This window comes from Anomaloglossus baeobatrachus, chromosome 8 (assembly GCF_048569485.1).
Source record: "Anomaloglossus baeobatrachus isolate aAnoBae1 chromosome 8, aAnoBae1.hap1, whole genome shotgun sequence".
NCBI classification, from domain to species: domain Eukaryota; kingdom Metazoa; phylum Chordata; class Amphibia; order Anura; family Aromobatidae; genus Anomaloglossus; species Anomaloglossus baeobatrachus.
In genome coordinates, this window is record NC_134360.1 from 218,904,445 (window position 1) to 218,926,220 (window position 21,776).

Sequence of the window (21,776 nt, forward strand, 5' to 3'; positions counted from 1 at the left end):
TTTATTAACACTTTCCTGATATCTGCACTCTCCCCTCGCCAGTAACGGCTTAGATGCCGCGGTCTACAAGGAAACCTCCAGCTGTAAATGTCATCGGTATCTCCAATTCTGATGGGTTTAGGCTAGGTTCATATTGCCGTTGTTTTGCATCAGTCACATGCGTTGCTTGACGCATGTGACTGATGCGTTGTACAACGGATAACAAAGAACAGAAATCATTGCCGGACTCCGTTGTGTGCGGGGGGCGGAGCACGAGGGGGACGGAGCCGTGGCGCTGAGGACGAAGGGAATTTTGTTACTTACCGTAAATTCCTTTTCTTCTAGCTCTTATTGGGAGACCCAGACGATTGGGGTATAGCTACTGCCCTCCGGAGGCCACACAAAGCACTACACTAAAAAGTGCAAGGCCCCTCCCCTTCTGGCTATACACCCCCAGTGGGATCACTGGCTCACCAGTTTTAGTGCCAAAGCAAGAAGGAGGAAGCCAATAACTGGTTTAAACAAATTAACTCCGAATAACGTCGGAGAACTGAAAAACCGTTCAACATGAACAACATGTGTACCCGCAAACAACAAAAAAATCCCGAAGGACAACAGGGCGGGTGCTGGGTCTCCCAATAAGAGCTAGAAGAAAAGGAATTTACGGTAAGTAACAAAATTCCCTTCTTCTTCAGCGCTCTATTGGGAGACCCAGACGATTGGGACGTCCAAAAGCTGTCCCTGGGTGGGTAAAGAGATACCTCATGTTAGAGCTGCAAAACAGCCCTCCCCTACGGGGATGTCACTGCCGCCTGCAGGACTCTTCTACCTAGGCTGGCATCCGCCGAGGCATAGGTATGCACCTGATAATGTTTGGTGAAAGTGTGCAGACTCGACCAGGTAGCTGCCTGGCACACCTGTTGAGCCGAAGCCTGGTGTCGCAAAGCCCAGGACGCACCCACAGCTCTGGTTGAGTGGGCTTTCAGCCCTGAAGGAACCGGAAGCCCAGCAGAACGGTAGGCTTCCAGAATTGGTTCTTTGATCCATCGAGCCAGGGTGGCTTTAGAAGCCTGCGACCCCTTGCGCTGGCCAGCGACAAGGACAAAAAGTGCATCTGAACGGCGGATAGGCGCCGTGCGAGAAATATAGATTCTGAGTGCTCTCACCAGATCTAGCAAACGTAAGTCTTTCTCATACCGGTGAACCGGCTGAGGACAAAAGGAAGGCAAGGATATATCCTGATTAAGATGAAACGAGGATACGACCTTAGGGAGAAACTCCGGAATGGGGCGCAGCACTACCTTGTCCTGGTGGAACACCAGGAAGGGAGCCTTGGATGACAGAGCTGCCAGCTCAGACACACGCCGAAGCGATGTGATCGCAACGAGAAACGCCACTTTCTGTGACAGGCGAGAAAAGGAAACGTCCTTTAGAGGCTCGAAGGGCGGCTTTTGCAGAGCAACTAGTACTCTGTTCAGATCCCATGGATCTAACGGCCGCTTGTACGGGGGCACAATATGACAGACCCCCTGTAGGAACGTGCGCACCTTAGGAAGACGTGCTAGACGCTTCTGAAAAAACACAGATAGTGCCGAGACTTGCCCTTTAAGGGAGCTGAGCGACAAGCCCTTTTCCAACCCCGATTGCAGGAAGGAAAGAAAGGTGGGCAATGCAAATGGCCAAGGGGATACTCCTTGTGCAGAGCACCAGGATAAGAAAATCTTCCACGTTCTGTGGTAGATCTTAGCAGACGTTGACTTCCTAGCTTGTCTCATTGTGGCTACGACTCCTTGAGATAATCCTGCGGACGCTAGGATCCAGGACTCAATGGCCACACAGTCAGGTTCAGGGCCGCAGAATTCTGATGGAAAAACGGCCCTTGGGACAGTAAGTCTGGTCGGTCTGGTAGTGACCACGGTCGACCGACCGTGAGATGCCACAGATCCGGATACCACGATCTCCTCGGCCAGTCTGGGGCGACGAGAATGACGCGGCTGCAATCGGATCTGATCTTGCGTAACACTCTGGGCAAGAGTGCCAGAGGTGGGAAGACGTATGGGAGCCGGAACTGCGACCAATCTTGAACTAATGCGTCTGCCGCCAGAGCTCTTTGATCGCGCGACCTCGCCATGAATGCCGGGACCTTGTTGTTGTGCCGGGACGCCATTAGGTCGACGTCCGGCACTCCCCATCGGCGACAGATTTCCTGAAACACGTCCGGGTGGAGGGACCACTCCCCTGCGTCCATGCCCTGGCGACTGAGGAAGTCTGCTTCCCAATTTTCTACGCCTGGGATGTGAACCGCGGATATGGTGGATGCTGTGTCCTCCACCCACATTAGAATGCGCCGGACTTCTTGGAATGCTTGCCGACTGCGCGTCCCTCCTTGGTGGTTGATGTATGCCACCGCTGTGGAGTTGTCCGACTGGATTCGGATCTGCTTTCCTTCCAGCCACTGTTGGAAGGCCAGTAGGGCAAGATACACTGCCCTGATTTCCAGAACATTGATCTGAAGGGTGGACTCCTGCGGAGTCCACGTCCCCTGGGCCCTGTGGTGGAGAAACACTGCTCCCCACCCTGACAGACTCGCATCTGTCGTGACCACTGCCCAGGATGGGGGCAGGAAGGATCTTCCCTGAGACAATGAGGTGGGAAGGAGCCACCATTGTAGAGAGTCCTTGGCCGTCTGGGAAAGAGAGACTTTCCTGTCCAGGGACGTTGACTTCCCGTCCCATTGGCGGAGAATGTCCCATTGAAGTGGGCGCAGATGAAACTGCGCAAAGGGAACTGCTTCCATGGCTGCCACCATCTTCCCGAGGAAGTGCATGAGGCGCCGTAAGGGGTGCGACTGGCCTTGAAGAAGGGATTGCACCCCTGTCTGTAGGGACCGCTGCTTGTTCAGCGGAAGCTTCACTCTCGCTGCTCGAGTATGAAACTCCATGCCAAGATACGTTAGCGACTGTGACGGTGACAGATTCGACTTTGGAAAGTTGATGATCCATCCGAACGTCTGTAGAGTCTCCAGCGTAGCATGTAGACTGAGTTGGCATGCCTCTTGAGAGGGTGCCTTGACAAGTAGATCGTCTAGGTAAGGGATCACCGAGTGTCCCTGAGAGTGCAAGACTGCTACCACCGCCGCCATGACCTTGGTGAAGACCCGGGGGGCTGTCGCCAGACCGAATGGCAGAGCTACGAACTGAAGATGATCGTTTCCTATCACAAAACGTAGAAAACGTTGATGTTCTGTAGCAATTGGCACGTGGAGATAAGCATCTTTGATGTCTATTGAGGCAAGGAAGTCTCCTTGAGACATTGAGGCAACGACAGAGCGGAGGGTTTCCATCCGGAACCGTCTGGCGTGCACATGTTTGTTGAGCAGCTTTAGATCCAGAACAGGACGGAACGAGCCGTCCTTTTTTGGAACCACAAAGAGATTGGAGTAAAACCCTCGCCCTTGTTCCTGAGGCGGTACAGGAACCACTACTCCTTCCGCTCTTAGGGAGTCCACCGCCTGCAGCAGGGCATCTGCTTGGTCTGGATGTGGGGAGGTTCTGAAGAACCGAGCTGGAGGACGAGAACTGAACTCGATTCTGTACCCGCGAGACAAAATGTTTGTCACCCACCGGTCTTTGACCTGTGACATCCAAATGTCGGAAAAGCGGGAGAGCCTGCCCCCAACCGGAGATGCGGAGGGGGGGGGCTGGAAGTCATGAGGTAGCCGCTTTGGAAGCGGCTCCTCCATTTGCTTTCTTGGGGCGTGCGTGAGCCCGCCAGGAATCTGAGACTCTTTGCGTCCTCTGAGTCCCTTTGGACGAGGAGAATTGTGTCTTGCCCGAACCTCGAAAGGACTGAAACCTCTGCTGCCATTTTTTCTGCTGAGGTTTGCTTGATCTGGGCTGGGGTAAGGAAGAGTCTTTACCCTTGGACTGTTTAATGATGTCAGCCAATGGCTCGCCAAACAGTCTATCTCTAGATAAAGGCAAGCTGGTTAAACATTTTTTGGAACCAGCATCTGCTTTCCAGTCCTTTAACCACAAGGCTCTGCGCAAAACCACAGAATTGGCGGACGCCATTGAGGTGCGGCTGGTCATTGATAGCGTAAGACGCAAACGCAGACATCTGCGAGGTAAGGGACGCCACTTGTGGCACTGCTGGATGTATGATGGCATCCACTTTTGCTAAACCAGCTGAAATAGCTTGGAGTGCCCATACGGCTGCGAATGCTGGAGCAAACGACGCGCCGATAGCTTCATAGACAGATTTTAACCAAAGGTCCATCTGTCTGTCATTGGCATCCTTAAGTGAAGCGCCATCCTCCACTGCAACTATGGATCTAGCTGCAAGTTTGGAAATCGGGGGGTCTACTTTTGGACACTGGGTCCAGCGCTTGACCACATCAGGGGGAAAAGGATAACGTGTATCCCTAGAACGTTTAGAGAAACGCCTTTCTGGATGAGCGTCGTGTTTCTGGATTGACTCTCTGAAGTCAGAGTGATCCAAGAAAGCACTCAATTTACGCTTGGGATAGAGGAAACGAAACTTCTCCTGCTCTGCAGCTGCCTCCTCTGCAGAAGGAGCTGGGGGAGAAATATCCAACAGTCTATTGATGGCTGAGATAAGATCGTTTACCATGGCGTCCCCATCCGGGGTATCCAGATTGAGAGGGGTTCCAGGATTAGACTCCTGATCACTCTCTTCAGACGCATCACAGGGCGACTGATTGCGCTGAGACCCTGAGCAGTGTGATGACGTTGAGGGTCTTTCCCAGCGAGCTCGCTTAGGGTGGCTGGGGCTATCATCTGAGTCATAATACTCAGCCTGGGAAGCCGGAGACCCCCTTGCAGCCTGGATTAATTCCAACTGAGGGGGATTAGAGGACAGAGACCTCGCCGTGTCCATAGACTGAGCCCCAGTCATGGATTGCAAAGTTTCAAGGATTTTTGTCATAGTCACAGACATTCCATCAGCAAAAACTGCAAAGTCTGTCCCTGACACCGGGGCAGGACTTACAAGCGTCTCAGCCTGGGTCACTACCTCTCCGGACTCCGACTGGCGAAGCAGCACCGGATCTGAGCATTGCACACAATGGGGGTCTTTGGAACCTGCTGGTAGAGCAGCCCCGCTTACCGCCCGCTTAAGAGCGGGTGTGTGGTCTCCAAAAGCCCCCTAGTCCAGGTCTCCCAGAGCCTTGCGTCCCTCCTCTAGCCAGACTGCATGTAATGGCTGCCGGCGTCCTGGGAGAGGAGGGGGGGCGGGCCCTGGGCGTTCCTGACTAAGAGCGGGAAGCCTGCTTCCCTCTGTGCCTAGTGAGAGGGCTGGAGCATGTAAATCAGGCTCCAGCCCTCGTCGCTGCTGCGAAACAGCGTCTCTCCCCTACCCTGATTGACAGGGTGGAGGCGGGAACGAAGCGGGCTAGGCCGCAAAAGCCGGGGACTGGATTTATAAACGCCGCCGCCGTAAAAGCGCGGTCGGCGTGTCCCCGGCGCACCACAAGTCACAGCAGCGCCGCCCGGTCCAGTGGGGGTCGGCGCTGCGTTCCCACAACACAAAGTCCCCCAGTAAACTGTAGGAACACTAACTCCAACGTTACGGTCCCCGGCGCACTACAACACCCAGCCAGCCCGGAGTGTGTCTGTGCCTGCCGGGGACACAGAGTACCTGTATGATGCAGGGCCTTGTCCCTGATTGTACTCCTGCTCCATATCCATCAGGTGCTATGGGTCTGTGGATGGAGCCCGGCGTCAGAGCTTAGAGGCCGGCAGGATCCCACTTCCACAGAGCCCTACAAGGGGATGTGGAAGGAAAACAGCATGTGGGGCTCCAGCCTCTGTACCAGCAATAGGTACCTCAACCTTACAACACCATCAACGGGTGAGAAGGGAGCATGCTGGGAACCCTATATGGGCCCTCTTTTCTTCCATCCGAAATAGTCAGCAGCTACTGCTGACTAAAATCTGTGGAGCTATGCGTGGATGTCTGACCTCCTTCGCACAAAGCTTGAAAACTGGTGAGCCAGTGATCCCACTGGGGGTGTATAGCCAGAAGGGGAGGGGCCTTGCACTTTTTAGTGTAGTGCTTTGTGTGGCCTCCGGAGGGCAGTAGCTATACCCCAATCGTCTGGGTCTCCCAATAGAGCGCTGAAGAAAAGTGTGAGTGTGTACACATGCGGAGTGCAGGAGGGGGACGGAGCCGAGCGGGGAAGTGTCGGCCTCCCTGCGTATTCAGGGTAAATATCGGGTAATTAAAAGCAAAGCACTTTGCTTGGTTACCCGATATTTATCTTGGTTACCAGTGTACACCGCTTAGCGCTGCACACGTAACCACTGTAAATATCGGGTAACTAACCAAAGCGCATTGCTTGGTTACCCGATGTGTATCCTGGTTACGTGTGCAGGCAGCCAGAGAGAGAGCATGCGCAGCAAAATCCTATGGATTGCGCTGCTCAAAAAACGTTACAGGCTGCGTTGCTCCTGCCTAGCGGTCAGTTAAAAAAAAAGACTGACCGCGACGCAGCGGATGCAACGCAGCATCATCAGTCGCAATCTGTCACTAATAGAAGTCTATGGGGGAAAAACTGGATTCCTGCAAAATATTTTGCAGGATACCATAATTCCTCAAGGCGACGGATTGTGACTGATGCAAAACGGAAGTGTGAACCTAGCCTTACCCGCCGGGGCCCGGTGAAGGTGCCTGATCTTGAGGAATGTATTTCCTTGGGGCAAGGGCTGATGTGATTCTGGACAGTTTTGTCATAAACATGAAATCCTGCAGTATATTATTTTTTTTTTTTTTTTTTTTTTTTCTCCCCCTCCCAGAAAAATGTATCTAGCTGCGCTCTCATTAATGGGTAAGATTGAAATTGGCTTTTTTTTAACACTCCTTTTTAATGAACAAACTTTTTTTCTTGTTGCCTAGGTGACCGGCCACCGCTGCAGTCTGAGTGGCCAGTGCTCTAGTGAAGGCGTTTGAGAAGCCTATGACTGTATACCTTGCGCACATCACTATGCAGCAGGCGGCCATCTGCATGTGCTGTTTCATTGCTGCACACACAGTGGCCTCTGCTCGCAGCATCGCAGGGTGCAGTTTGGCCCAGTAATAAATTGTGCAAAATTTATCAGTGGTTTACGCTGGATGATAAATGTATGTTTCCACCACCATCTTGGTGCATCATTAGACAAGGTAAAGTGAATCTGATTCCAGGTGTTTGCTCCCTCATCTGCGAGCAGCATAATATAGAGACAGAGACCCTGATTCCAGAGATGTATCACTTACTGATCTATCTCTTCTGCTGATTTCAACAATGTGTTACTTACTGAGCTGTCTGGTGTCTCCTCTGCTGATTCCAGTGATGTGTCACTTAGGCTAGTTTCACACATCCGTCTTTTTGCCAGATTCGGCACACGCCAGTACAGTGTATACACTACAGTGGCAGCGCCACAACTTCCGAGTCACATGACAGCATGTGACCGGAGCTTGTCACGCTGCCACTGTACTGTATACAATGTACCGGCGTGCGCCGAATCTGGCAAAAAGCCGGGTGTGTGAAACTAGCCTTACTAAGCTTTCTGTTGAGTCCAGCTGTGTCACTTACTGAGCTGTCTGCCCTCTCCTCTGCTGATTCCAGCGGTGTATCATTTACTGGGCTTCTGCTGCAGATCTAGCAGTTATACAGAGCTCGTGAATATGCTGGACTGGCTTCAGCACACCATAGTCCTGTAATGATAATCTGCTGCTGATTACCAGTGATTATCAAAACTACCCTAACCAGCCCAGTAAGTGACCCATCGCTGGAATCAGAATCTCTGCCCCTACATTATGCTGCTCTCAGATTAGGTGGCAAAAACCTGGTGACAGATTTGGTTTTAAATGTCACACACACACAAATATGGTGCAAATGACATCAGAACGGCAGAGCATTTAATGTGAAAAGGTCAAAATAACTCACAATAATGGAATAAAAAGTCGCACCAACAAAATAATTACAGCATGTCTCGCAGAACAATCAGCTCTTGCTCAGGTGGCAACTATTTTAGTTTTTATGGTGCAAAAATATAAAAAAAAACCCCTAACCTATAGATGTGGTGATACTGTAATTATACAGAGCAGGCCTGTGACTGATGAGCGAGGCCACGAGCTGCGTAATGCGCTGATACAGGCTATACACCAATACACAGGTGTTAAATGATACAGATATATAACTACCCAAATATGTATGGGGAAACCATTAAATTTAAGGTTTTTATTACTGAACTGTGGCTATTTTTTTTTTGTGAATTGCGCTAATCCCAGAGCAGGCTAGAGCTGCGTTCATGGGATCCGGCCATGGACGCGCAGCAGTAGACTTTGCCCATAGCACGGAGGAAGAAGAAAAAATTTTGTAGACTTTGATAATCCATATTTAAAAGCTCTATGCCGGTTTCTGAATTCTTTGCTTGGACTAAAATAGTAAAACTGAATACAAATTTTAGTATTTGGGATCCCAGATAACTGCGCAGGCAGCCATGGCTTCGTGGCCTGTGCCACGTAATTCCCCTTTATGATCAGATAATGGTTCCTGTTTGTGCCGGCCCCCAGATCTGTATATTGTGGAAGTAGTTTACTCATCTGCATACTTCATGTACATGTGTCTATGCAATAGCTCCAACTGGGTGCTTTAAAGGGGTTGTCCATATCGGCCTAAACCTTCCCCCAATATAACTACCCCAGCCTCTGGGTAGAGGAGACCACGTCCATGATAGAAAACACAACACTGCACGTATATAAATATATATATTTCTTGGTCGCTCTCCTGCAGACAGGAGTCAGTTTTGCTGGATTCATTACACATCCTGATCTTTGACAATATCTGACTATCGGGATAACGCTGCTGTGACAGATACAAAGCTCACGGGACTTTCCACTAAGTGTGTAACCCCCCCCCCCCCCCCCAAAGACGTCCAGGCAGAATGCAACAGTTTGCAGCATGCTGTAAAGCAGAGTGTTGTATATTCGGGTTTTTCAGTTCCACCAGTGGACGCTACAGAGGAATCTCCAGATGTTTCGACACATTCCTGCAGGTCCGAGAAAAGGCTGAAACGTCTCCTTATAAGTGGAATTTTCTTCTGTTTGAGTCCATTTCATGTCGCTGAGGGCAGAGAACAGGAGACAATATTAAAGATAATCGATGTTAGTACAGCTCAGTTAGGTGGGCTTCACATAATCGGTATTCTACTGTAACGCCGGATCCGGCACTAATGTATTTCACTTCAATGCATTTCCTATGAACTCGCAGCAAGTTCCGGTCACATGTGGTTGTGTATGACGCACGCAACCCCATGTGACCGAAACGTACCGCAAGTCCATAGGAAATGCATTGAAGTGAAACGTATTTGTGCCGGATCACGGCATTGCGGGAGAATACTGCTGATGTGAAGCCTGACATAACAGCGAAGCTTTTGCGTAAGCAAAGACCCCTGAGTTTCCATATAAATCTGGAATGGCAGACGATTGTCATATGAGGGGGTTTCTTAAGGCCCTGTCACACACAGAGATAAATCTGCAGCAGATCTGTGGTTGCAGTGAAATTGTGGACAATCAGTGCCAGGTTTGTGGCTGTGTACAAATGGAACAATATGTCCATGATTTCACTGCAACCACAGATCTGCCAAAGATTTATCTGTGTGTGTGACAGGGCCTTTAGAATGGGATAAATGAGAACACTCACATGATCCTGGCCCGTATTGACTTCATCCTTATACAACGGGACCACTGCAGCCAATAACTGACCGCAGTGCTGAGTGGCAACAGGCAGTGATGGGTCATGTGTCCAACATCAGCCCAAGGCCAGCGGGCTTCAGAGCAGACTATTGCTTCTAATATTTTAACCCATTCTGAGTCTTTGAAATATATATATATATATATGGAAGTGAACAATCACTTTATAGTAAATATTCTCATCACAGAAGAACAGAAGAAGCAGTCTTAGGCCCTGTGCGCACGCTGTGGATTTGCTGCAGAAAATGTGTCTAACATTTCTGCAGTCATTCCCCAGCAAAACCTATGGGTATATAAAAAAAAAAAAAAAAAATGTACGCACACTGCATTTTTTTTATGCCTGCGGAATTTCCGCTGCGGAATAAATGTGCATGTCACTTCTTTTCCACAGGTACCTGCGGTTTTTGCCATAGATAAGGTAAAAATCCGCAGGGACCAACTGGCAGAAAAACCGTGCCAAATCCACACCAAACCGCAGCAAAACCGCATGCAGATTTCAATGCGGTTTTTTTTACCGCAGGTGCAGGATTCTTTAAGAGGGTCTGGATTTTCCTTGAGAAAAACTAAATTTCTAGTGCGCACATGGCCTTACAGTATAAGCACGGACTCTGCAAACACAATCCTGACGAGATACAGAAGAGTTTACAAAATGCAGATGTTTAGGGGTTGCATATAACACCAGGACTTGTGGCTCTCCTGCAGCTAAAGGAAAATAACACAAGGCTGGAGCCATTAGCAGGCGTCGGACTCACCTTATGGATCCACTCGTATTCTCCGTACTTTGAATCGAACGTTCCCTTCTGCAGAGATCTCAGCTTCAGTGTAAATCGAGGTCCAAGCTCCTGAATTCCCACTTTCTTTTCACTCCTAAAAATGTATCTGCAGAAGAAACAACATGGACCCGGCCTCATTACAAGACTAGACCTACACAGGGTCTTCACCCTCCGCCCCACGGAGACGCTGCAAACACACAGTACCTGTGATATCTGAAAAAGATGTAATCCCGCTGGTTGTGGAACGTCGCTACCTGCCGGCCTGTAAACTGGGGATCGTGTGGGTAGAGAGAGGCAAACATGCGCCCGATGGAGTGGCCGAGGCGAGTGGTGAAGTTGTTGAGGATGACCTCCGGCTTGTGCTCCGTGGGCTCCTTTCCTTTTCTCTGTAGATAGAGGAGATACATGCAAGGGTTTTATATACAGGTGATGACTGGGCAGGTGGAGACCATGATGCCACAGATTGGGAAGCGGCTTTTATAAGTTCAGACAGAAATAGAAATGAGCAACTTCTGTAAGTCCGGGTCGTCCAACATACGGCGGAAGAGACCAATAGGATAGAATGGAGAAATCAGCAGAGATTCATCGACCGTCGGCTTTTACTGGTGACGTATTGGTGAACAGATGTAACAAGAAGCTCCAAAAATAAGCTGGAACTGTAGAAAAAGACATGGACCGCACATCCAAAAGTAAGGAGCCTGCGAGAGGGGTGGTGTGGCCTGGAGCCATGGGGGGCTTTGTGTTGCAGCATGGTTGCTGTGGGGTGGCCTGGAGCCACGGGGGCTTTGTGTTGCAGCATGGTTGCTGTGGGGTGGCCTGGAGCCACGGGGGCTTTGTGTTGCAGCATGGTTGCTGTGGGGTGGCCTGGAGCCACGGGGGCTTTGTGTTGCAGCATGGTTGCTGTGGGGTGGCCTGGAGCCACGGGGGCTTTGTGTTGCAGCATGGTTGCTGTGGGGTGGCCTGGAGCCACGGGGGCTTTGTCTTGCAGCATGGTTGCTGTGGGGTGGCCTGGAGCCACGGGGGCTTTGTGTTGCAGCATGGTTGCTGTGGGGTGGCCTGGAGCCACGGGGGCTTTGTGTTGCAGCATGGTTGCTGTGGGGTGGCCTGGAGCCACGGGGGCTTTGTGTTGCAGCATGGTTGCTGTGGGGTGGCCTGGAGCCACGGGGGCTTTGTCTTGCAGCATGGTTGCTGTGGGGTGGTGTGGCCTGGAGCCACGGGGGCTTTGTGTTGCAGCATGGTTGCTGTGGGGTGGTGTGGCCTGGAGCCATGGGGGCTTTGTGTTGCAGCATGGTCGCTGTGGGGTGGCCTGGAGCCACAGGGGCTTTGTCTTGCAGCATGGTTGCTGTGGGATGGCCTGGAGCCATGAGGGCTTTGTCTTGCAGAATGGTCGCTGTGGGGTGGCCTGGAGCCACGGGGGCTTTGTGTTGCAGCATGGTCGCTGTGGGGTGGCCTGGAGCCACGGGGGCTTTGTCTTGCAGCATGGTCGCTGTGGGGTGGCCTGGAGCCATGAGGGCTTTGTCTTGCAGAATGGTCGCTGTGGGGTGGCCTGGAGCCACGGGGGCTTTGTCTTGCTGCAGGACTCTAGGACGCTCCCCTATCGTCCGTGGTCACCGTCACCACACCACTTAGGTTAGGAGTTGAGGACCCACTAAGAAGTTTGCCATGACGCGGCAGCGGCTTCAGTCTCATCAGGATGTTAAACTACGCGTCTCATGTTTAATTTTGTACATTTTTGGCTAGCGGCATTAGATCAATGTATGATTTTTGGATGTGTGGTCCATGTCTTTTGCTATAGTCATAACCTACAAAAATAAGCCTTTTCTGAAAACGTCCCTTCCCGGCTGACACTTTCAGGCAGAGAATGGGGTGGCGCTTACAGAACATGACCAGCAGAGGTCCCCACTACTGCTGCCATATACCACACAGCAGAGCAACAGCGGAGGCCATGAGGACCAGACAGACGTCCATGAAGGTAACGTGCTCATGGAGAATTCACCCCAGGACCACTGATCATTACAACACAGGATTTTTTTTTTTTATATTAATAAATTAATAGGGAAGATCGAATACCTCAAATATTCGGCTTTGCGAATATTTGCCGAATAGGCTGCCGCTATTCGTGAATATTCGATGCGCAATGTAAGTCTATGGGAAACCCAAATAACAACTATTCGGGCTTCCCATAGACTTACATTGCGCATCGAATATCCGCATAGTGGTGCGCTATTCGTCGAATATTCGCGAAGCCGAATATTTGAGGTATTCGATCATCCCTATAAATTAAGTATCTTGTACAATCTAATATTCAAGCAAGTACAGGCAGATAATCGCACCTTGATTTCTTTGCGCAGACGGACGTTACTCATCTTGAAATGAGCCGTCGGCCCATTGGGCAAATGACTGAGGATCAGCCCATCTGAGCGGCGGGTTAAGGACACAACTAGGAAGAAAGCTCTTATCAGGTTCAGCTCTTTTATCTTATACAGTGTGTAAAATTACCAACATGAGATGGAAGTGGTTGGACGGGATACTCGGCACTGGAAAGATTTAGTTTATGACAAAGCACATGAAACGGGAGAATTGTAGGAAAGGATACTGGCAATCTTGCGATCTTCATTGATTACAATGAGGTCGGTGTAATCTCTGGCTACACACTGCGGGATGATCTTCTTCAGGGCAAGACCCCTCCTGTAGTACACCTGAGAGTTGGGTATAATGGAGGATAACTGCTCGGTAAACCGCACCGTACGCTGGAAGAGAAGAAATGTGAAGAATTAAGAACATTAATCACAATCACACACCGAAATAAACACACTGGGATACTGAGGTCCCAGCAAGACCCCACAAGGAGGATCCCGAGGTCCCAGCAAGACCCCACAAGAAGGATCCCGAGGTCCCAGCAAGACCCCACAAGAAGGATCCTGAGGTCCCAGCAAGACCCCACAAGAAGGATCCTGAGGTCCCAGCAAGACCCCACAAGAAGGATCCTGAGGTCCCAGCAGGCCCCCACAAGAAGGATCCTGAGGTCCCAGCAGGCCCCCACAAGGAGGATCCTGAGGTCCCAGCAGGCCCCCACAAGGAGGATCCTGAGGTCCCAGCAGGCCCCCACAAGGAGGATCCTGAGGTCCCAGCAGGCCCCCACAAGGAGGATCCTGAGGTCCCAGCAGGCCCCCACAAGGAGGATCCTGAGGTCCCAGCAGGCCCCCACAAGGAGGATCCTGAGGTCCCAGCAGGCCCCCACAAGGAGGATCCTGAGGTCCCAGCAGGCCCCCACAAGGAGGATCCTGAGGTCCCGGCAGGCCCCCACAAGGAGGATCCTGAGGTCCCGGCAGGCCCCCACAAGGAGGATCCTGAGGTCCCGGCAGGCCCCCACAAGGAGGATCCTGAGGTCCCGGCAGGCCCCCACAAGGAGGATCCTGAGGTCCCGGCAGGCCCCCACAAGGAGGTCCCGGCAGGCCCCCACAAGGAGGTCCCGGCAGGCCCCCACAAGGAGGTCCCGGCAGGCTCCCACAAGGAGGTCCCGGCAGGCCCCCACAAGGAGGTCCCGGCAGGCCCCCACAAGGAGGTCCCGGCAGGCCCCCACAAGGAGGTCCCGGCAGGCCCCCACAAGGAGGATACAGAGATCCCACAAGGAGGATACAGAGATCCCACAAGGAGGATACAGAGATCCCACAAGGAGGATACAGAGATCCCACAAGGAGGATACAGAGATCCCACAAGGAGGATACAGAGATCCCACAAGGAGGATACAGAGATCCCACAAGGAGGATACAGAGATCCCACAAGGAGGATACAGAGATCCCACCAGCACCCCACAAGGAGGATACAGAGGTCCCAAGCAGGACCCCACAAGGAGGATACTGAGGTCCCAAGCAGGACCCCAGAAGGAGGATACTGAGGTCCCAAGCAGGACCCCAGAAGGAGGATACTGAGGTCCCAAGCAGGACCCCAGAAGGAGGATACTGAGGTCCCAAGCAGGACCCCAGAAGGAGGATACTGAGGTCCCAGCAAGACCCCATAACCTACTGGATGCGGTCTCAGTGCAAGCGGGCAATAAACAGAGAAATGGACGCACAGGGACGAAGCACCCTCGGTAATGGAGTTACACATTTACTATATTTCCATAACTCCCATAGTAGACAATGAAGAGCGTTCTCCACATGAGCCACCACCTCTTTCGCTCTTGTCCTCTTCCATCTGATCACAGAACTGGGGTATGTGGACCCCAATCAGGACATAGGTGCAGTTCCCATGGGTGGAAGCCGCATCTCCCAGACATTTGTGGCATCTCCTGTACGTATGCCATAGATGCCTTATATCGGAATAAACCCAAGACTGATCTTCATGACATTCACGTGCAAAAAATATATAATAGAGAAATCAGCAGCAGCTTACACCGCGGGGCCGGTCAGAGGTTGTAATGAGGATTTTGGGTGTTGTCCTTCTGTTAAAATAAGACGCAAAGTCGTCTGTAGCTTCGTCATACGCCACCTAGAATGAAAGGAGAGCAGGAAATCAATAACCAAAGCACGAAATCCTGGAGACCACAAAGCAACACACACAAACATCACTGCAGGGCTCATCTCTGGATACAGCACTAAGGGCAGCTTTCATGTATAGATTGATGATGGATCTGATCTCATCTGCAAAACTACATTACAAATATACAAGAAAAAAAGCTATAGGACAAGGTGAAATACGGGAGGTTCAGTGAGGACCCACTCCTGTAACAGATCCGCTGTACCACAACCAGCCAGTATCAGATCGGAGCCCCCAGAGTGTCCTCCTCTATATGGAAGGGGTAAGGCCTCAGACGGCTGCAATGTGGGTGCATCAGCCCAAACTCACAGTCAAGGATCCTCCGACACTTTATTTTGGTCATAAACCTGTTGGACTGGGACCTTCAACCATAACAAAAGCGCTAAAATGCTCCTGCACTATAGAAATGTGAAGAAGGCCCGAGATAGATATACTTTTCTGACAAAGAACATAACTTAAAGGGAACCTGTCATCAGTATTTTGTCCTATAAGCTGTGGCCACCACTGGGCTCTTATATACAGTATGTTAGAATGCCGTATATAAGAGCCCAGGCTGCTGTGTATAACATAAAAAACACTTTATAATACTCACCTAGAAGGTCGCTCCGATGCACAACAGTCGGATGGGTGGCTCCGTTCTCCGGTGCTGGCGCCTCACCTTTCGGCCACCTTGGTCTTCCTTATTCTGAAGCCGCGGTGCATGACGCGTCCTACGTCATACACACTTGCCGTCATAGAGGTCCTGTGCAGGCGCACTACAATCCCTGAGCAGGGAAGATCAAAGTGCGCCTGCGTAGGACTTCAATGCCGGCGCGTGTGTATGACGTATGATATGTCATGCACCGCGGCTTCAGAATAAGGAAGACCAAGATGGCAGAAAGGTGAGGCACCAGCACCGGAGAACGGAGCCACCCAGCCGACCGTTGTGCATCGGAGCGACCTTCTAAGTGTTTTTTTATGTTCTACACAGCAGCCTGGGCATTTATATACAGTATGTTAGAATGCTGTGTATAAGAGCCAGGTGGTGGTGGCCGCAGCTTTTAGGGCAAAAAACTGGTGACAGGTTCCCTTTAAGATGATGTCATGTCGCTACACCACTGTGAACGCAAGACGTTTTCTTTTTGCATTGTGTAACCTAAGAGAAATGGCGGATAAGGAGCAATGTATTACAACGCGCTCAGCTTTTACCTCCTCGTCCGCTGGATCCACTGTGGTCTCGTCATAGACTCGCTGATTTTCTATGGTTTTAGGAACAGGTTTTGGTGGAGCCTAAAAAAGAAAAAAAATATATACAAAGAGATGAATACAGAATAGCTGATGCCAGTAAAGTCGACTTCTTCCCCGATATGATCCGAGGGCTCACAATGTACCTTGTCCCCCAGCGCCTGTCTCTCCTTCTTACGTTTCTTCCTCAGAGCGAGCTTCTCCTGCAAGAAAATGACAGCAGCGTCACCGAGAAACTCTGCAAAATGACGAAGTGATGAGCAACACCAGCTACAAACACAGGAGCCGAGAAGATCATTGTGGGGGCAATGTGCAAGAAAAAGACAAACGGACTGTGTGCGTGGACATGTGGCTGAACCTATATGTTTTGGGGTTTTATATTTGATGGTCGCTGAAACTCTCTTCAGATCGGTGGAGGTCGGGGTCCTGGATCAGAGACTGTATACCGAGCCCCCACCATACTCTGCGATCGCTTCTGCCTCCTGAGCGGAGGTCTCAGCTTCCAGGTCCCCCCGATCTGCAGGACGTTTCTGTGCCCATCGAATAGAAAAAAAAAAATATAGACAGAAGTTAGTTTGGATACAATTTACTAATATCCCTTATCACATCCAGAGATCAGGACCAGGGAAGCGAATGTACAGGGTCCAGTAAGTAACCTGGGGACTGGCAGCAGCGGCCGCACCCCTGACCACTAATGTTAGAGTTTACTCCTGTACAAGGTCACGACACTCGGGCTAGAAAGCAAGCGGAGCGCCGCCAACTGTATGCGGGAAAGACGACCGCGCATCTCCATATAATAAATGTATGATGTAGAGGCGCAGAGAATGTGCCCCATGTAGAGCTGTGGACCTCAGTAATCAGCCACATCTGCTGGTGAATGTGCACACAGCCCATTATTACACAGGAGAGACCCCCAAACACAAGGTGACAGCCACAGACACTGGACATGGGGCAGCGCCGAGCACAATACTGTCATAGGAGGTCACCTGCATTTACTGCGGCCACATAACAGGGGGTCACGTGTATTCATAGCAGCCACATAACAGGGGGCCACCTGCATTTACTGCGGCCACATAACAGGGGGTCACGTGTATTCATAGCAGCCACATAACAGGGGGCCACCTGCATTTACTGCGGACACATAACAGGGGGTCTCGCCTCAGACCGGAGGGCGCTGTGTTCGTCACAGTTACTTCGAGGGATAAGTCACAATGTCGTCACCTCCCTCCGGCTGGTACGGGCCCATTATTGACGAATACCCCCAACATTCCGCCAAAAAGGGGGGCAGCAGGTGACCCCCATATCCGCAGTATAGTCTGACAGACAGCACACACCAGCCGTAGCCATGACAACCGACCACTTCCTACAACCAATCAGAGAACAGCTCTCAGAGCAGAGACCTGAAGCCCTGATCTGATTGGTCGCGGGCAGCAGCTCCTCACCTTCCGCTTCTCCATCTTCAGCTTCATGAACATGAAGTGTCTGCGCTGCTTGTTCTTGATCTCAGACACCGAGAAGGAGGGCGGGAAGGAGGCCGTGCGCTCCCCGCCGCTGGGCCCGGGCTCCCCGCTGCCGCCCGCCGCATCGCTGCCCTCCTCCGGGGATTTGCTCTTACTCTTCTTTCGTTTTTTATTCTCCACGGTCCCGGAGCTCTTTCCTGCAGCCATGTGGAAACAGAGAAACGTTCTTCCGGGGTAAGCTGACGTACTTCCGCTTCCGAGTAATACTGTTGTCATAGAAACGAGACACTTCCGCTTCCGCGCTTCGTTGTCATGGAGACGAGGCCTACTGAGAATTGTTGCTTTGCAGATCCTGAGTGCTGATTTCTCCTGTTGTCCCCTCTGCTCACGTCCTGGGGGCTCAGCCGCCTCTGCCCCCTCTGCTCATGTTCTGGGGGCTCAGCCGCCTCTGCCCCCTCTGCTCACGTCCTGGGGGCTCAGCCGCCTCTGCCCCCTCTGCTCATGTCCTGGGGGCTCAGCCGCCTCTGCCCCCTCTGCTCATGTCCTGGGGGCTCAGCCGCCTCTGCCCCCTCTGCTCATGTCCTGGGGGCTCAGCCGCCTCTGCCCCCTCTGCTCATGTCCTGGGGGCTCAGCCGCCTCTGCCCCCTCTGCTCATGTCCTGGGGGCTCAGCCGCCTCTGCCCCCTCTGCTCATGTCCTGGGGGCTCAGCCGCCTCTGCCCCCTCTGCTCACGTCCTGGGGGCTCAGCCGCCTCTGCCCCCTCTGCTCACGTCCTGGGGGCTCAGCCGCCTCTGCCCCCTCTGCTCACGTCCTGGGGGCTCAGCCGCCTCTGCCCCCTCTGCTCATGTTCTGGGGGCTCAGCCGCCTCTGCCCCCTCTGCTCACGTCCTGGGGGCTCAGCCGCCTCTGCCCCCTCTGCTCATGTCCTGGGGGCTCAGCCGCCTCTGCCCCCTCTGCTCATGTCCTGGGGGCTCAGCCGCCTCTGCCCCCTCTGCTCATGTCCTGGGGGCTCAGCCGCCTCTGCCCCCTCTGCTCATGTCCTGGGGGCTCAGCCGCCTCTGCCCCCTCTGCTCATGTCCTGGGGGCTCAGCCGCCTCTGCCCCCTCTGCTCATGTCCTGGGGGCTCAGCCGCCTCTGCCCCCTCTGCTCACGTCCTGGGGGCTCAGCCGCCTCTGCCTCCTCTGCTCACGTCCTGGGGGCTCAGCCGCCTCTGCCCCCTCTGCTCACGTCCTGGGGGCTCAGCCACCTCTGCCCCCTCTGCTCACGTCCTGGGGGCTCAGCCGCCTCTGCCCCCTCTGCTCACGTCCTGGGGGCTCAGCCGCCTCTGCCCCCTCTGCTCACGTCCTGGGGGCTCAGCCACCTCTGCCCCCTCTGCTCACGTCCTGGGGGCTCAGCCGCCTCTGCCTCCTCTGCTCACGTCCTGGGGGCTCAGCCGCCTCTGCCCCCTCTGCTCACGTCCTGGGGGCTCAGCCGCCTCTGCCCCCTCTGCTCATGTTCTGGGGGCTCAGCCGCCTCTGCCCCCTCTGCTCACGTCCTGGGGGCTCAGCCGCCTCTGCCCCCTCTGCTCACGTCCTGGGGGCTCAGCCGCCTCTGCCTCCTCTGCTCACGTCCTGGGGGCTCAGCCGCCTCTGCCCCCTCTGCTCACGTCCTGGGGGCTCAGCCACCTCTGCCCCCTCTGCTCACGTCCTGGGGGCTCAGCCGCCTCTGCCCCCTCTGCTCACGTCCTGGGGGCTCAGCCGCCTCTGCCCCCTCTGCTCACGTCCTGGGGGCTCAGCCACCTCTGCCCCCTCTGCTCACGTCCTGGGGGCTCAGCCGCCTCTGCCTCCTCTGCTCACGTCCTGGGGGCTCAGCCGCCTCTGCCCCCTCTGCTCACGTCCTGGGGGCTCAGCCGCCTCTGCCCCCTCTGCTCACGTCCTGGGGGCTCAGCCGCCTCTGCCTCCTCTGCTCATGTCCTGGGGGCTCAGCCGCCTCTGCCTCCTCTGCTCACGTCCTGGGGGCTCAGCCACCTCTGCCCCCTCTGCTCACGTCCTGGGGGCTCAGCCGCCTCTGCCTCCTCTGCTCACGTCCTGGGGGCTCAGCCGCCTCTGCCCCCTCTGCTCACGTCCTGGGGGCTCAGCCGCCTCTGCCCCCTCTGCTCATGTCCTGGGGGCTCAGCCGCCTCTGCCCCCTCTGCTCATGTCCTGGGGGCTCAGCCACCTCTGCCCCCTCTGCTCATGTCCTGGGGGCTCAGCCGCCTCTGCCTCCTCTGCTCACGTCCTGGGGGCTCAGCCGCCTCTGCCCCCTCTGCTCATGTCCTGGGGGCTCAGCCGCCTCTGCCCCCTCTGCTCATGTCCTGGGGGCTCAGCCGCCTCTGCCCCCTCTGCTCACGTCCTGGGGGCTCAGCCGCCTCTGCCCCCTCTGCTCACGTCCTGGGGGCTCAGCCGCCTCTGCCCCCTCTGCTCACGTCCTGGGGGCTCAGCCGCCTCTGCCCCCTCTGCTCATGTTCTGGGGGCTCAGCCACCTCTGCCTCCTCTGCTCACGTCCTGGGGGCTCAGCCACCTCTGCCCCCTCTGCTCACGTCCTGGGGGCTCAGCCACCTCTGCCCCCTCTGCTCACGTCCTGGGGGCTCAGCCGCCTCTGCCTCCTCTGCTCACGTCCTGGGGGCTCAGCCGCCTCTGCCTCCTCTGCTCATGTTCTGGGGGCTCAGCCGCCTCTGCCTCCTCTGCTCATGTTCTGGGGGCTCAGCCGCCTCTGCCCCCTCTGCTCATGTCCTGGGGGCTCAGCCGCCTCTGCCCCCTCTGCTCATGTCCTGGGGGCTAAGCCGCCTCTGCCCCCTCTGCTCATGTCCTGGGGGCTCAGCCGCCTCTGCCTCCTCTGCTCACGTCCTGGGGGCTCAGCCACCTCTGCCCCCTCTGCTCACGTCCTGGGGGCTCAGCCGCCTCTGCCCCCTCTGCTCACGTCCTGGGGGCTCAGCCGCCTCTGCCCCCTCTGCTCATGTCCTGGGGGCTCAGCCACCTCTGCCCCCTCTGCTCATGTCCTGGGGGCTAAGCCGCCTCTGCCCCCTCTGCTCATGTCCTGGGGGCTCTGATGGGCGAGCGCTAAATAGTGATGGGCGAGCGCTAAATAGTGATGGGCGAGCACTAAATAGTGATGGGCGAGCACTAAATAGTGATGGGGAGCACTAAATAGTGATGGGCGAGCACTAAATAGTGATGGGCGAGCACTAAATAGTGATGGGTGAGCGCTAAATAGTGATGGATGAGCGCTAAATAGTGATGGGCGAGCGCTAAATAGTGATGGGTGAGCGCTAAATAGTGATGGGGGAGCACTAAATAGTGATGGGCGAGCACTAAATAGTGATGGGCGAGCGCTAAATAGTGATGGGCGAGCGCTAAATAGTGATGGGCGAGCACTAAATAGTGATGGGCGAGCACGAAATAGTGATGGGCGAGCATGAAATAGTGATGGGTGAGCGCTAAATAGTGATGAGGAGCACTAAATAGTGATGGGCGAGCGCTAAATAGTGATGGGCGAGCGCTAAATAGTGATGGGCGAGCGCTAAATAGTGATGGGTGAGCGCTAAATAGTGATGGGCGAGCGCTAAATAGTGATGGACGAGCGCTAAATAGTGATGGCTGAGCACTAAATAGTGATGGCTGAGCACTAAATAGTGATGGGCGAGCACTAAATAGTGATGGGCGAGCACTAAATAGTGATGGACGAGCGCTAAATAGTGATGGACGAGCACTAAATAGTGATGGGTGAGCGCTAAATAGTGATGGGCGAGCGCTAAATAGTGATGGGCGAGCGCTAAATAGTGATGGGCGAGCGCTAAATAGTGATGGACGAGCACTAAATAGTGATGGCTGAGCACTAAATAGTGATGGCTGAGCGCTAAATAGTGATGGGCGAGCACTAAATAGTGATGGCTGAGCACTAAATAGCATGCTCGATCGAGTACTGAGAAGTGATGAGCATGCTCGCCCATCATTAATTAGAAGCAAGTGTGACTATCCGAGCACCTACGGGGGGCTGCAGAGATAGGACACCCACCGGCTGTTATTATAGGAA

At 53.6% G+C, this 21,776-nt stretch overlaps 1 protein-coding gene across 1 annotated transcript; it reads right to left on the reverse strand.

Moving 5' to 3' along the window:
- Positions 1–8,897: 8,897 nt before the first annotated feature.
- RPF1 (ribosome production factor 1 homolog) lies at positions 8,898–17,989 on the reverse strand. Its single transcript, XM_075321113.1, has 9 exons — positions 17,711–17,989; positions 16,415–16,471; positions 16,233–16,313; positions 14,901–14,996; positions 13,102–13,255; positions 12,839–12,921; positions 10,710–10,891; positions 10,485–10,611; positions 8,898–9,103 (listed from the first exon to the last, which is right to left on the reverse strand). Exons 1-9 carry the CDS (start codon positions 17,933–17,935, stop codon positions 9,062–9,064), a joined length of 1,047 nt encoding a protein of 348 aa, XP_075177228.1. The 5' UTR covers positions 17,936–17,989; the 3' UTR covers positions 8,898–9,061.
- Between the last annotated feature and the right edge of the window lie 3,787 nt (positions 17,990–21,776).

Excerpts from the sequence above, each read along its gene's own strand:
- RPF1 (XM_075321113.1), bottom strand. The coding sequence starts at position 17,935 with ATGGCTGCAGGAAAGAGCTCCGGGACCGTGGAGAATAAAAAACGAAAG. Across the intron at positions 16,314-16,414 it reads GACAGGCGCTGGGGGACAAG|GCTCCACCAAAACCTGTTCC; the intron begins GTACATTGTGAG and ends TTTCTTTTTTAG. Across the intron at positions 12,922-13,101 it reads TGAAGATCGCAAGATTGCCA|ATGGGCTGATCCTCAGTCAT; the intron begins GTATCCTTTCCT and ends CCCGCCGCTCAG.